This window comes from Blennius ocellaris (genome assembly GCF_963422515.1).
Source record: "Blennius ocellaris genome assembly, chromosome: 16".
Lineage (NCBI taxonomy): Eukaryota > Metazoa > Chordata > Actinopteri > Blenniiformes > Blenniidae > Blennius > Blennius ocellaris.
Window position 1 is genome coordinate 8,802,053 of NC_137665.1, and position 14,456 is coordinate 8,816,508.

Consider the following 14,456-nt stretch of genomic DNA (forward strand, 5'->3'; position numbering starts at 1 on the left):
CATCTCCTTTCCTGAGATAATCCATCCAGCTCACAGGTGTGCCATATGTGTGATTAGACAGCAGGATTATTGCACAGGTGTGTCTTAGGCTGGCCACATTAAAACGCCACTTTTTAAACGTGTGATAAGATTGAGACTAAAGTGTTGCATTTATATATTTAAGTGTACATTTGACATCGTGAAGTGTGACTCGCCATGCTGAATTCAAAGATAGACACACAACGCATTGACTCTGCTTACTACTAAAATCAAAGTTGTGAATATATATGACTATTTCTGCAAATAGAGTCATCTTAATCCTGCACTGTGGACCTTCGACAATTATCTCACTACCCCGCCTGCAATAAAGAAAACAAAGCAAAGAGGCACTGACATCTGAGGTGGTGGCCTGCAGATAGCCAGTCACTGCTGCTCTGCAATATTTTGCAGATGATTAGATAGGAAGTGGGGTTAGTGGCCAATGAGTCACTGCTGTTATTAGAACTAAAGTGACAGAGGAACTAACACATAGAAAAACACTTGCCTGACAATATCTAAAACAAGGTGGCACATTGTGTTTTCTTCCCTTCTTTTCTTCCTTTATTTGGTTTGATTCAATAACACAGAATATCTGTACACAATCAATCGGTGAAGAAGTTTAGAGGAAGGTTTAGTGTGCTGAATATTTAGGAGGGTGTGAATTTCATGCTCATGTCAAGATGATCCACACTCAATGATTTTAATGACGAGCGAATGCTACTTCAATAAGTTGTGGTTTTGAGAAAGATTTCTATGTATATTACTGAGTAGATTGAGCTTTTAAAGGCAGTAGGATTTGAGCTTTTAATCATCTTTTAATAGCATTATTTTATCACTTGGATGGTGTTACTGTCATGGAATAGCCGATTAAGTTTGATCATATATTGTTTAGATGTTAGGTGATGAGTGTTTTCAGTGCAGGTGTATTTCGCCGAGTGGAACAGGCAATTTTGAAATGAGCGTGACAGTTTTGAAACACAAAAATAGACTTTTGTTTCTCAGAGCAGCTCCTCAAAAATGTGGGACTTTTTATAGAAGCAACCTGCCTTCCTCCTGCACACTTTCAAGCCTGCTCCAAAGCATTGGGGGAGGTGAATGGTATACTAAACCAGTGCAGCTGGAGCAGGTGCCAGATATGAATTTAGCTCAGGGGCTTCATGAGGGTAGTTAAATGGATGACAACAACTGCCGTCCCGGAGGACACTAATAAACTACCTGGCCTAAATACAGTGACAATCCCTCTAAAAGGAGCAAATAATACATGAAAATATCAGCAGGGATTTGTAAGCATTTGTATTTCTGGGATTTGAATTTATTTATATTAAACAAATGACATGCAAATGTGCACTGTCAATACAAGTACTTTTGAACCAGTGCACTGAAATTGTAATGTTATTAGATGCATTCATACCTCACGACTATTTGTTTTATATAAACATTATAAAGTTGAAACAAAATTCCTTGACACAAACAGTATGTTTTAATGCCTCATGGGAACATTGGATTCACGTATATCTATTTCTTGCGGATTTAATTAAAACTACGGGGTGACACTTACTTGTATAACACTAACCTTTATCTTTTCCTAAACTAACCAACACATATTTTCCTAATAGTGACCTATAATTATATCCCCTCAGTGACATTAAACACTTTCAAACACATGCAAGCACCCTGAACCTTGCGTGCACACTCTTGTCCGAAACTGAAATGTGATGTTAGGACTTCTAACCTTGCTGTTGTTAGTATCATGATAACAATAGGTGCTCTTTCTATCTCCTCAAAACAATCATTCAGATAAAGGTCATACTTCTTACTTCCTTTCACTGGATCTACTTGTTTGACTTGATTTAAAGCAAGCTCAAGTAACAAACACAGTTACAGTTTTCTAAATCAAATATTTCAGTTTTCTTTTTCATTCATTCTTTTTCATACTACTTTACTTATTCTCTTTATTCAATTTCTCTAAACACATTCAGTTATTCTATGAGCTGTGACCCTTTTTTCAATAATAAAGTTGATTGTCTGCTGTGACTTAGCTAATTTACCCACATTCATCCATTTGGTCTTTTTTCTGATCTTTACATCCTAATTAAGCATTACCAAATGTAGTCCATTACCTAAAGAAGTTGAGTTTACAGCTTACTGTATGTAGCTACAATCAATTACTCATTAGTTTATTCAGCTCTAATCTTGAGGCTATGTCTCCTCCATTAATAACAATACATAGATGAGTTTTCATGTTAAAAATGTGTTTATTTGAAATTGACTGGGCTGTCTGTGCTGTAACATGACAACAGAAACAACCTTTATTCGTGTGGGTGAGTCTATAAAGGACTAGTCAGCAAAGTGTAGAGCATGTAACACAAGTGTAGATTATCACATTAAAAAAAATATGTTTAATTTTATTCCTTGGTCTTATGAGATTACTTGATAACCTTCAGCTGGTTCTTTGATGTGAGTTTCTAGTCGTCTCCATACACTGTATAAAGTAACACAGGCTTTATATCATATAATGTAAATTGCCTCAGGTTGGAAAGCTAATGCTATCACATCAGGAGTATGCATATTTATGTCTGAACAGGATTGTATTCTGCATTATTCTGCCTTGAGGTTGAATCCTGTGATCAGAGTTCGCCTTGCAGTTTTATATCAATGTGCAGATCTAAGAAGAGTTGTGTGTCAGCTTGACACTGGAAACATCTCACACTATACAATTGTATGGAAATGTTTTTTTGAGAATTGTGCTGGAAATGATGTAAAGTTGAATTAGTGAATCAACCAACCGAGAATACTTTGCGATAGAAGTCTTGTGATGACGTGTCATAGAATTCCTTCCTTATTTGTCAAGATGTGGCATCATTTACTTTATACACAGCCGTATGTTTCGATATATGTGGTTCTTAATATATTAGAGTTTAAGCTAATTTGATGGTTTCTCTCTCATGAGCACATTGGATGTGGATTTATTGTGGTCTATGTTGCCATGTTGCTTTGTCATATCCCGGAGAGATAATTTGAGTCTGAATCACAACATGTCCCAAAGGTCAGCGTCGCGTGCTGAAGGTGCTGTATTTACCTCTATTTCTTTGTACCCTTAGAAAATGTCTGTCTTTCCGCATGAGATCACAGCTGCTTAGTCATACCGGCTTGTCTGTACATTCATTGTTTTCTGTTCTGTAATTGTTACTAATTTCTGTCTTGTGCCTTATCCCCCAGTTATGTTTAAAAAAAAAAAAAAAAGATATCAGCAGTGTTAACCACACATTCAGTCTGTAGGCAGACAGAGAACAAAGAACAGCCACATAAACTCAGTCCAACCTTTTGAGGGTCCTGGTTTATATTGGTCTTCCAGAAGCTACATCCGTGGCCTCAGTTTCCCTGTCGGTAGATCTGCAGATTAAAACCACACGGAAACACAAATTTTAGCTGAATTCCCAACTGCCTTTTTGACTGTCAAGTTACATAAAATCAGTCGGCTGGTGTTTGTATCTGTGGGGTTTTATCTTGGCCTTCGGCATCAACAAAGCTCTTACGCCCACCGTCTCTCACTGAGTGTTTGCACCCCGTCCTAAATTCTCACTCGATAAAGGCTTTATTTCACTTCCAGGCTATCTTCACCTGATCATGGCAGTAATAGTGATGCGATATGGATCATATTCAATTGGCATTTGAAATACATTATTATTAATTTGTGCCACACAATTCAGTCACATAAAAAGCAGGTTTGCAATTGACTTTGGGGTGGGTTTTTTTGTTTTTGTTTTGGTGAACTGTGAAAGCTAACACAAATTGGAAAAAGAAATAAGAAAAGGCTAGAAAGTGGGCAAACGGAGGAACAATAACTTCCCAGCCTTTGCCCTGAGGGTCAGATAACAAGACAACTTCAGTGCCAGACGTGAAAACAAGCCAGTTTCTCATATATTCCATATCTGCTCCCTCTGTCTTTTTTATACACTTGTTCTGTGTGCTGCTTTAGTTTGGGCTACTATAATAGTACACAATTCTTCTGTTATCATCATCACCCTACTTCCATCCATACAAATTTAAGTTAGGAACATTAACATTAACAATAAGTAAAAACTAGTTAAATCTGTTCCATGAGATTATTAAACCAATAATAGCAAAATGTTACCGTTTGGACTAAAACTGATGTTGGTGGGAATAAGTGTCTCTAAGGGGGTGGAAGGAGTACTCAAAGTCAGATCAAGTCCAATTAAAGGTTCAAAGATGCTGCGAAGCCCCCCCCCAAAAAACACAAGCAAAGAGAAGGTGCAACCGGGAGTTCAGATGAACACGGCATGAATAATGAGAGTTATGACGAAAGAATAATACTGGTAGAATGTAGACAAGGATGGTAAATGGAGATGAACAGACAGACTGAGGCCAGGTTCACACATATCAGAGTTCTTACAAAAACTGATATTTATCCCTTTACGTTTACAAGGCAAACTTCATTTACACAGACCCGCATACACAGCTGGTTCAGAGTTACTGTGAGCATCTGGAGGGATTTTAAAGATTTTATCGAACTAAAATTTTTTTGTTACTGTTTCAGCAAGCTATAAGAACATATTTAAATTGACTGGCACTTTGCAAAGAAAAGCAGAGCAAGGGCTTCTTGACACAGGAAATGAATTAAAAAAAAAAAATGTTTCTGTCCAAGTCTACCATAAGCAAAATGGCACATTATGAACACACTTAAACAAGTCATTATCTTGTCAATGAGTTTTGATTTTTTTTATATACCAAACAGGTTCATTCAAATGATTGTATCATCATTATTACAGAAAATAACAGTCAAATAAACTGTCAAATAACTGAATTTTCCACTTATACAGAGGAAGTATACTTATAAAATATTAATATTATGAGGCATCTTTGAGAAACCTTTAAACATCTCCTGGTTCTGAGTCCTTTTTCTGGTTAATCCAAAAGTATGTTTTCCCTAACTCCAACTAAACCTAAACTTCACAAACATACCAGGAACCACAAGAAAAAGTAAACATGAAAATATTGAAGCACAAAACCTTTTTATTTCCAGATCATGACAATGAGGATTCGTTTCATGAACATGGAACACAATATTTTGACTACAGCTTTAATATGAGTAAATTAATCATTTTTTGTGCTGTGCCCTCCTATTGTACAGTCTTTACAAACTTGTTTCACATCAACTCATCATATAGCTTCATGTCCTTATCTCTCCATGGCAGATTCCCCCCCCCATTTCATCTCTCAACTTATCCCTAATATCCCCCTTTCCCTGTGTCCCTAAGCTTTCTCTTCCAACAAAGACCTTTTTTGTGTGAAACTTGGACCTTTTCTTGACACCTTGTCATGTTTCCTCAAGTGCTAACTCAAGCCATATCTCTCTCTTTTTTTTTTTTTAGCCTTAAGTGCTCCCTACATGAGTGCAGAGACAAATCTAGAGCAAAGCGGCAGTCCATTGGCGCTGCGGAGTAATTTGTTCCACTGTCAGTGCTCTCCCTGGTGCTGGAGTGGCTCCTGGAGATGATGGTGATCACAGAGTAACAGAGCGCAGCTGATATGGACAGACTGTATTTTTCCCTCCGAACCTTTGCTCCACACAGCTTGGCAAAGAAATGTACATGTGCATCAGCAACATGGAAACTCACAGAGAAAACAGAGGCCTGCACATACATGCTTGCATATGCGGACACTCACTAATAGTCTAGACTGGATCATCAAAACAATGAGATATAAAAGCATGGGGATTTATAGATCTGCAGGCTGATTGGTTCCATGTCTCTTGGTCCTAATCCTGCAGTCTGGTTAGTGTGTGTGTCGTTCCCTCTGTCTGCTTGGCATCATATTGGATCTTACTGTGAGACAAGTGCACTGTCCCTGCGAATAAAGTCAAGAACTGGAACATGTATGCCAGGACACGCACGCACGCACGCACGCACGCACGTATCACATCTCCTTCCCTCTGTGCATCTGACAGCTACGAGGTTAGTTAGGTTCAAGATGCTGTTCTTAAAATAGCCGCTTTTCTTCTGCTGCTCTTAAACTGCTTTTACTTCACGAGTCAACAGAGATCAGAGAACAGTGGGTATGAGGAGGGAAGCAAAACACTGCTTTGGTGAATTCAAAGACAAGCACCGTGAGATGGAGACGGCGCTGCATCTGAGGACTGAATTAAAAGCGGTTCACCTTCCCGTGGACCGCAGTCAGACATCTCGGAAACAAACGCGTCACTGCTGTTTTGTGGTTGACGTTCACGTGCAACTGTCTTCACAACGCCTCCACGGCTCACGGCTGCCTCTCTTTGTGCTCAACCTGATTTCCTTTTCTCGCTTATGATCTCCATGGAGTACAGTTATGTTGTTGACTGTGTAAAAATGCTTAGCTCTGTCAAAAAAGAATAAAACAGATGTCGCTTGTGAGGAGAAAAGTTGTCTTGTCTGATTTTAAATAGACAGCTTGAAAAACACAAGCTGTTCACCAAGACAAAACTCCAACTGGTGTTTGAGTTTATGTATTTACCCTGATCTCATTCACATTAAACTATGGGCACACAGACAAAAACCTGAAAAAGTCACTGTGTAAAACAAACAAAGGTGACAAAAATGTGACCAAACTTCGTGAGTGAAAAAGCCTTTTGATGAGATTGAACTAGTTACAACTGAACTTAACACGTGTTTCTTTGTCATTTTGAATTTTCTAACAACACTTCAGAGCAAATACAGCTCCTCATGTTTTCTTCCAGTGTTCACGTAATGGCAACAAGTTCAACCGCTTTAAAGAGACAGCACGAGGTTTAAAACCCACCTGCTGGACCATGTTTTTTAAATTAAATAATCTGTCATACTTTTCTGCAGAAAAAGTAGGATTGTTTAATAATTTCTGACAGTGTAAAAGATCAATTAAATATTAAATCCTTGTTGTAGTAGTATGAATCTGGAACAATAAAAATTGTTTGTATTGCACTGAATATATTCAAATAGTATTCAGTGAGAGAGAAAAACCAAAGTGACCCTTACAGAATTAAATCAGCATGACGATAATAAATTCATTTGGCAGCATCACGGATGAGGCATTGTGCACTGATCTATAAAGTAATACCAACAACAAATTATTCTTATGGCATCTGTTGCCCAAAGACATTTTTCTCTATATAAAAAGCTTTTTATGCAGTTGATTAAACCCCTGCAGCCATTTGAAGGCAACAGAACAGACATATTAATAAATCTGCAGCCCCTGATTTTTTTTCTGTCTCTATTTTATTTTATTTGTGTGTGTGTGTGTGTGTGTGTGTGTGTGTGTGTGTGTGTGTGTGTGTGTGTGTGTGTGTGTGTGTGTGTGTGTGTGTGTGTGTGTGTGTGTGTGTGTGTGTGTGTCTGGGGGGGGGAGTACTGTATGAGCAGACTTTTACAGCACATACAAACAACAACAGGCTGTACAGTCAGTGTAGCTCACTGAGTGCTGGAATTCTCATGCATGAGAAAGCTGTTGGATTAGATTTGGCTCATCAATCTCATGTATTGCTGTTTATTTTAGGCTTGATGTTAAATTCCTGAATTACATTGCAGTTCAAATGCAACTGTGTGTAATTTATGGGTGAGTCAATGGAGGCAAATTGATGCAGTTCTAACGTAAATATTTTTGAGAATGTATTAATATTTTTTAAATGTGAAATGTAATTTACATACACATACCTTAACTTCTTTCTTGTATTTTTATTTTTTGTTGTCACTCAATAAGACACCCTTCTTCGATAGTGAAGTGACTACATGCTGTTGATTGTTATAAGTATGCATTACCCATGAGGAAAAAATAAAATTAAAAACCACAAAGTTTGTCACATTAGAATTGACTTTTGTGGCCAACTTTTAGGATCACGAATCATTCAAGTTTGACACTATACAACCTCACAGCGGAGTCTTATGTAGATATAAATGACTGGTGGCTCAAAACCTACTCTGTTCAGCCTGGGAGTCAATTTCAGCAAGGTCATTTCAACACATCTGATCCAGACAAAATTAATAATATACAATTTAATACATTTCAAGGTGGAAAATAGCAAATCCGTGTATGTTGATTTAATAAACTAATTTATAAATGCACATGTAACCGGTATAGACATTGCAAATGTTGTTGCCCTCAAAGCGACCAATGACAATTACATCATTGTGAAGATTCAAATGAAAGAAATTGATCAAATGTATCAATAGCTTTTATGTCTGGAAATACATGTGTGTATGACTGTTAAGCTGTTATACTATGTGTGTCTCTCTGTGTCTGCCCTGTGACGAACTGTTGAAGTGTCCAGGATGTACCCTCAGCTTGATAAAACAGCATAGAAAGTGGAGTATGTATAAAACTAATTTCCCAATGCCTGGTTCCAGTTTGCACTACACGGGCTAACACTGACGTGACTGTTGTGTATGTTTCATTACTGTTATCTAGCAGTTTTGCAATAAGTTTTTTCAGCACCATGATGTCATGGTTATTATTGTTTTCAAACTTTTTGACCGAATTGTGCTCAACTCCTCCCTCTTTCTCTCTCTTCCCCTCCGCAGCGTCCCCATCATGCCCACGCTCTCTTCGACTTCACACCGCACCACCCGTCGCAGCTACGCTTCCTGCGCGGGGACGTCATCGAACTCATTGACTGCTCTGACTCGCTACGCTGGAGGGGTCGCTGCCATGGACGTGTGGGCTGCTTCCCCCCAGAATATGTGCAGCCCATTTATCAATGCCAATGACCTGACGTGGCTAAGTAGACACGCAGCCGTTCCTTGGTGGGTTTTCGGAGAGAGACCGCCTCGACACCGCCCACCCCTCAAACACACACACACACAAACACGTTTCCTCTGATCTGTACTTAATTTCTGGGGTGAATGACTGATGGAGCTGCCACTGAGCTGCTCATTATCTTACTGGCGCCGCCCAATTCCATGTGGTGTCACCTTCTCGGGAGGAAGCCTCTCCAGGACTGCTGCTGAAGGCCCGTCGATTTCCTTCACCTGATCCCACAACTGCACTTCCTTTTAAACATGTTAACATTCACACCAGGACCTACACACTGTGGACATCTCTCACACTTACACACAGTGAAACACACACATGCACACACATACACATACACATACACACACACACACGCTGCCAGCCATAATCATTTATTACAGCTTATCAGCACTGGTGCAGACTTGATAGAAGTAACACATGCACAAACCTGGTGGTGGTGGTGGTGGGGGGGGGTGACGTGCGGGGGGGCCTCAGCCGGCTGAAGAAAGGAGGTCAGAGTTTCCTCCGCCACAGATCTGCTCCAGTGTTTTGTCGGCATTCCCATGAGGATGATCCGGTGAGCTGAGCGGGGACACACAGAAAGTCATTGTGTTGTGAACATTTGAGCCAGACTCTCTGAGCAGACTGACACAGCAGATTCCCCTCTCTTAGTCTCAGACCGGGCTCGTGTTTGTGTGTGTGGGAGAGAAGCAGAGTGTTTGAGTGTGAAGGGGGGTATATATACAGTCGTAATGCATGTCAATGCTACTGAGAGATTGATGGATGGGAATCATATCAGTTGGCGTTGTCTGGTATGTGCGTGTGTGTGTGTGCGCGCGGCCGTGTTTTTTAAATTTTTTTAAATCTTTTTTTTTGGGGGGGGGTTTAGCAGCACAGTTCACAAATGTATTAGAGAGAGCACTTTGAGATGAACACTGCCCAGATGCCGCTTTCTTTTAACAATACTCTGCCGACAAGTGTAAGATGCTTAAGAGTTTGTTTCTATGTATTTATTCTTATCCATGTGTAATCCTGAAATACATATATTGCAAGTAAAATGGAAACGTGGTATAAAAGTTTGGTTTCTGTTGCAACTAATGTTGAAGAAAGAAAAAAAAAAAAAACAGCGATTAACATTGAGAACATGGACCGGTCTTCCTTAACCTGTAGTGACAAATCATTTCAATAAAGTGATACATTTACCTCTTTGAACCTGGAGACTGGACATTATTCTCAATACAATTGTGTCACGATAAGCTGTCTAAGAAAAAAATAGCATACTTGGATACAAATGTTGCAATCCCATAGTAATCAAAGAACCTGGAACATGCTGTACCAAACAATACACTTCACGTTTACTTTTGGGAAACAAACAAACAAACAAAAAAAACATGTTAAGTAAAATTCTGTTTTACTAAATGCCTAAATTGACAAAATGAATCTGCCCAGTACAATATAGTGACTAACATGTTCAAACTGCATTTAATCCTTTTCCAGGAAACTGACCATATATGGTAACTTCCATATTCCCCACAAACTAACAATGGTGTCAAAGACAAACAAGTCAAACCCAGTTGTGTTTAACTCCTGTGTGAAACCTGTAGAATATGTTTGCAGTGTGTGAGACAAAACAGTCGGTTTTGGCTCATGGGTCTTATGTTTGACACCCCTGCTCTAAATTGTTGAAAGTTCAAGAAAACTGAAGTACGCAAAGCTTCATAGTGACACATTTTACAAACATTAATCCACATACAATAGTTTCTGACTCACTTTGACAAACTGAAAACTCTCAAATGTTCAAACGTATTTTAGTGGTTGCTCAATTTAACATTAAACAGGCATCAATATAACAGGCATTATATTGAGAATAACATAATTGTATCTATAAATAACGTGATGTAGGACTACACTATATACTAGAAACAGTTGAATCCAAGCAACTCCACACAGTAAATTAATTTCATCATTCCTTCTGCCAAGAGAGAGTTCATTGATTGTGTAATTTGTGTTTCCAAGGCAGGATTAGTTAATACATGTGTAATAAAAACATTCCATGTCCCTGATTCCGCATCATAAAGTGACGAATGCAGCACCGCTTCTTTCACCCGAGCACAATCAACTGAGGCAGGAAACAAGATCATCTCTCAGCCCTGAACCGCTTCTGTCTTGTTGCCTGTCTCTCTTTTGTGTCGTGTTTTTGCTTTCTCTCACTCCTCCTGACAAAGTCACCTCTCGCTTGTCAATGGCAGTTATTCAATAAACCTCGGGCATCCATCGGGGCAGAAGAGGAAGAACAAAAGACTGAAAGGTGTACCAAGAATAGTAAGACTGTGTTCTTCCTCTGATCTCTTCAGAACCTGCTGAGTCACTTTCAGCAGGAACTCAACGCTCGGTTGTGTGTTTTGTTTTTTGTTGTTTTTTTTTGTCTCCGTCATAATGACATATTTGTGTCACACACTAAAACTGAGGTGGTAAAACTTAAAGAGGCAAACAGAAAGAAAACTGAAATGGAACCAGACTAGACACTGAGCATGATGCAGAGTAAAAAAAACAAGGAGAAAAAAAAGCATAAGGTGGGTGTGAGCTGTGACATCAATGCTATTTCACTCCCAGGCCTCAAAAGTCGAAGCAGTAAAACAGAATCCGTCTGACTGATGCCTGATCCGTCTGACTGGACAACTGTAAAGATGGAAATGATCTGCACACATACCAGTCAAACACTATAAATCAGAAGGTTATCAGACAGTTAGTCGTATTCTTCTAACCATTAAGTCAATAAGTAAAAGATGACAGGGGTGACTGATGAGTCAGCAGACCGGATTTACCTTCCAAGTCACGAAACAGAATCAGTTGTGACAGGCAAACATAGTGAAGGCAATAAATAATTCAGGCTCTTTTAGCTAATGCTGTCTAATGAAAAGCCACATCAAGCCATAATTTCTAAAGCAATAACACAGCTGGTCTGCAGCTTTAATATATAAAAATGCCGGGATGCAGCAAATTGGTTTTCTTGTTAAATGACTTCACAAGATTATATTCAATCCTGAAAAAGAAAATCTTCAAGTTGTGGAAAAACAAAAAGCATATTGCAATTTCTTTTCTTTTTCTTTTTTTTTAATCATATGACACTGTTGTTTCAGCTTGAGTATCTACAATAACACATGATCTGAGTTCCTCGGCCAAAAATCACATAATTTCACAGGACGTGATTAAAAAGTGGCTGGAGAAATGAGGGGAAAAAGCAGCTTTTGTATCATCAGCTATTATAAGATCAGCAGGTTAATCAAGGTCTTTCACTGCCCCGCCTTTACCTTTACCGTACTCAGTAACTAAAAAAAAAAAAAGAAAGAAAGAAAAAAGAAAAAAAGAAAAACAGGTATGCTGTGGGATTTTGTCCCTCCCAGAAAAAAGATGGGAATGTTTGTGCCTGCTGCTACTTCATACAAATACATATCTGTCAATACAAATACAGATGAAAATGACATAATGTACAACGGGACAGTGATTGGACACACGTTTATGACATGTAACAAAATCAAGGATAGCTGAGATTGCACAATCCATAGGAGGCTGTAGCCAGATTACTTTATGAACTTTGCTAGTCCTTAATTTACATAATGCACTTTACCCTCATTCAAAAAAAGGAGCTGTGTAGCTGTCAAACAAGTGACTGTAAGTTGCTCCAAGCGGAAATCAAATCAAATCCAATCCGACAAGTGTCAAAGCAAACAATATCTGCTGTCAGGTTGTTGGTATGTGAGTTCAAAAGGCTGCTTGTAATGTGAAAAGGATTTGGAAATTTGCATCAAATAAGTGAAAATATCAATCAGTGGCCTCAGACTCATTTATGGAGCTTGAACTTTTGTTGTCCTGCAGCACAATAGTGCATTAAAATGCATTGACCAAAACCAACTTTTGTTTCACCCTGTAAACATCTATCAAGACACATTCAGTAATCCCGAAATTAGATTGACATGTATTGATAAACAGTTCTTTGTGAGCTGCAGGCTGTAATACCTCTCGCCTCAAAGTAACACTTGTGTGAACTTTCAGCCATGACGCCTTGCCTCTATTCAATGACAAATAATTACACAACAGATCATATTCCAGGCTGTATATTAACAGAAATCAATACTGATCATCAAATCAAAGTAGGGCGAATCAAATCGTTGACGTCATCCAGATTTCAAATTACCTTATAAAAATATTAAAATGTATTTTTAATTTTTTTTTGCTGTTACCTGTTTATCAGATTATATAAGTGATCATGTAAACAGCAAAATGTAATTTAATTGATCAGATAGTGGAAGTTGTAGACTTGGATCAGAGCACCTCGATTTCTGATGTACATGTATACCCTTTAATATGATTTATTCCTTTGACTTACAGATGTGCATCTCTTAGTAAAAGAATAAATAAATCAAGAGTCATGGGTGATATAACATGCTCACAGGAATATTTTTCCCATAATATACTTTGTCATGCTTCAGACCCTGTCTACATGAGAACGATGCCCTCAAAATGATATCACTCCCTTGTTCATTTGCTTACACTCACCATAAATTGAATACAGTAATGAGTCCTTTTCGAGCACAAAAATATGGAGTTGAATATGTTTGTCGAGGAAATAATGGAAATTTTGCGCAAATAAATTGGAATTTGACACCCAGAAAATACAGAATCTAGGAAATGATCCAAAAACAAAAGTCATGGAGAGCCAGGTGTAGAAATCCTTCTTCTCTGTAACAGCAGCGTCTCTGCTGAATGCATGTCAGAAGATGTGTTATTTTGAGGGTTTGTCAGGCATCCTCAGTGCTTCTTGTGTGTAGATCAGCTTCCACAAGCTCATATTTGCACCTGTTTTTCTAGTCACAGGCTTGTCCTAGATCAGGCTTGAAGAGCATGGGTGGATCCAAAATATGTTTTCATAAAAACAGGACGTTTAAGCCTTTCATCACTCGTACTTATGCCAAAATAACCCGGCTGAAATATTTAAAGTATGGATTGTTGGACAAACCATGGTTTTGTCAGATTGGATTATTACAATGATGTGATTACTTCACACACAAAAAAGAGAGATCAACAACAATCAAACAAAAAAGTTACACATACAGTAACCACCTTGTAAAAAATCTTTAACTACAAACCTGTTCTGACCTGTTTTAAGTAATATGCTGCATTTTTCACGTCTCGGAGTCAGGTTGAGGGCGATAAAGAAACACGACAGAACAGGTAAAACAGCCCCGCACTAAGTTGATGGTTTTCACGTGGTGTTTTATCTGTGTGCCGAGCTGACGGCTAATGATTTAACAGGGCTTGGAAGGAAGTACTGCCTTATTAATCACCTCAATGCTTTAGTCAAAGTTGCAGATTGCATATTGAAACTCTTGGTCTGTCACAAAGGTCTTCATGAGAGGTGTCAAACATACAGTCTAAGGGCAGACACAAGCTCAAAGTAAGTTATAGTCTGGAAAACAGGAAAGCCTGGTTTTACAAAGTGTGAACAATTATAGAGAAGAGATTGACTGAAATGTTTTTTTAATGGAAATTGTTGTTTGGGCCTCAGTGTCCCTCTGACATAGCCACCATGGTGTCCAGAGCCTTCAGCCACTCAGTCCCCCACCTCTGGAACTCATTTCATCCCGGGACACGTTTAAAACTCATCTTTTTATTATTTATCT

General features: G+C 38.6%; 1 protein-coding gene across 1 annotated transcript in view; it reads left to right on the forward strand.

Moving 5' to 3' along the window:
• Positions 1-9,211, forward strand: part of grapa (GRB2 related adaptor protein a) — a 31,050-nt gene extending 21,839 nt beyond the window's left edge. The window contains exon 5 of the mRNA XM_080510865.1: positions 8,565-9,211. Coding sequence (XP_080366991.1) covers positions 8,565-8,750 — 186 coding nt within the window. The 3' untranslated portion in view covers positions 8,751-9,211. The remainder of the gene's footprint in view (positions 1-8,564) is intronic.
• Positions 9,212-14,456: the final 5,245 nt, after the last annotated feature.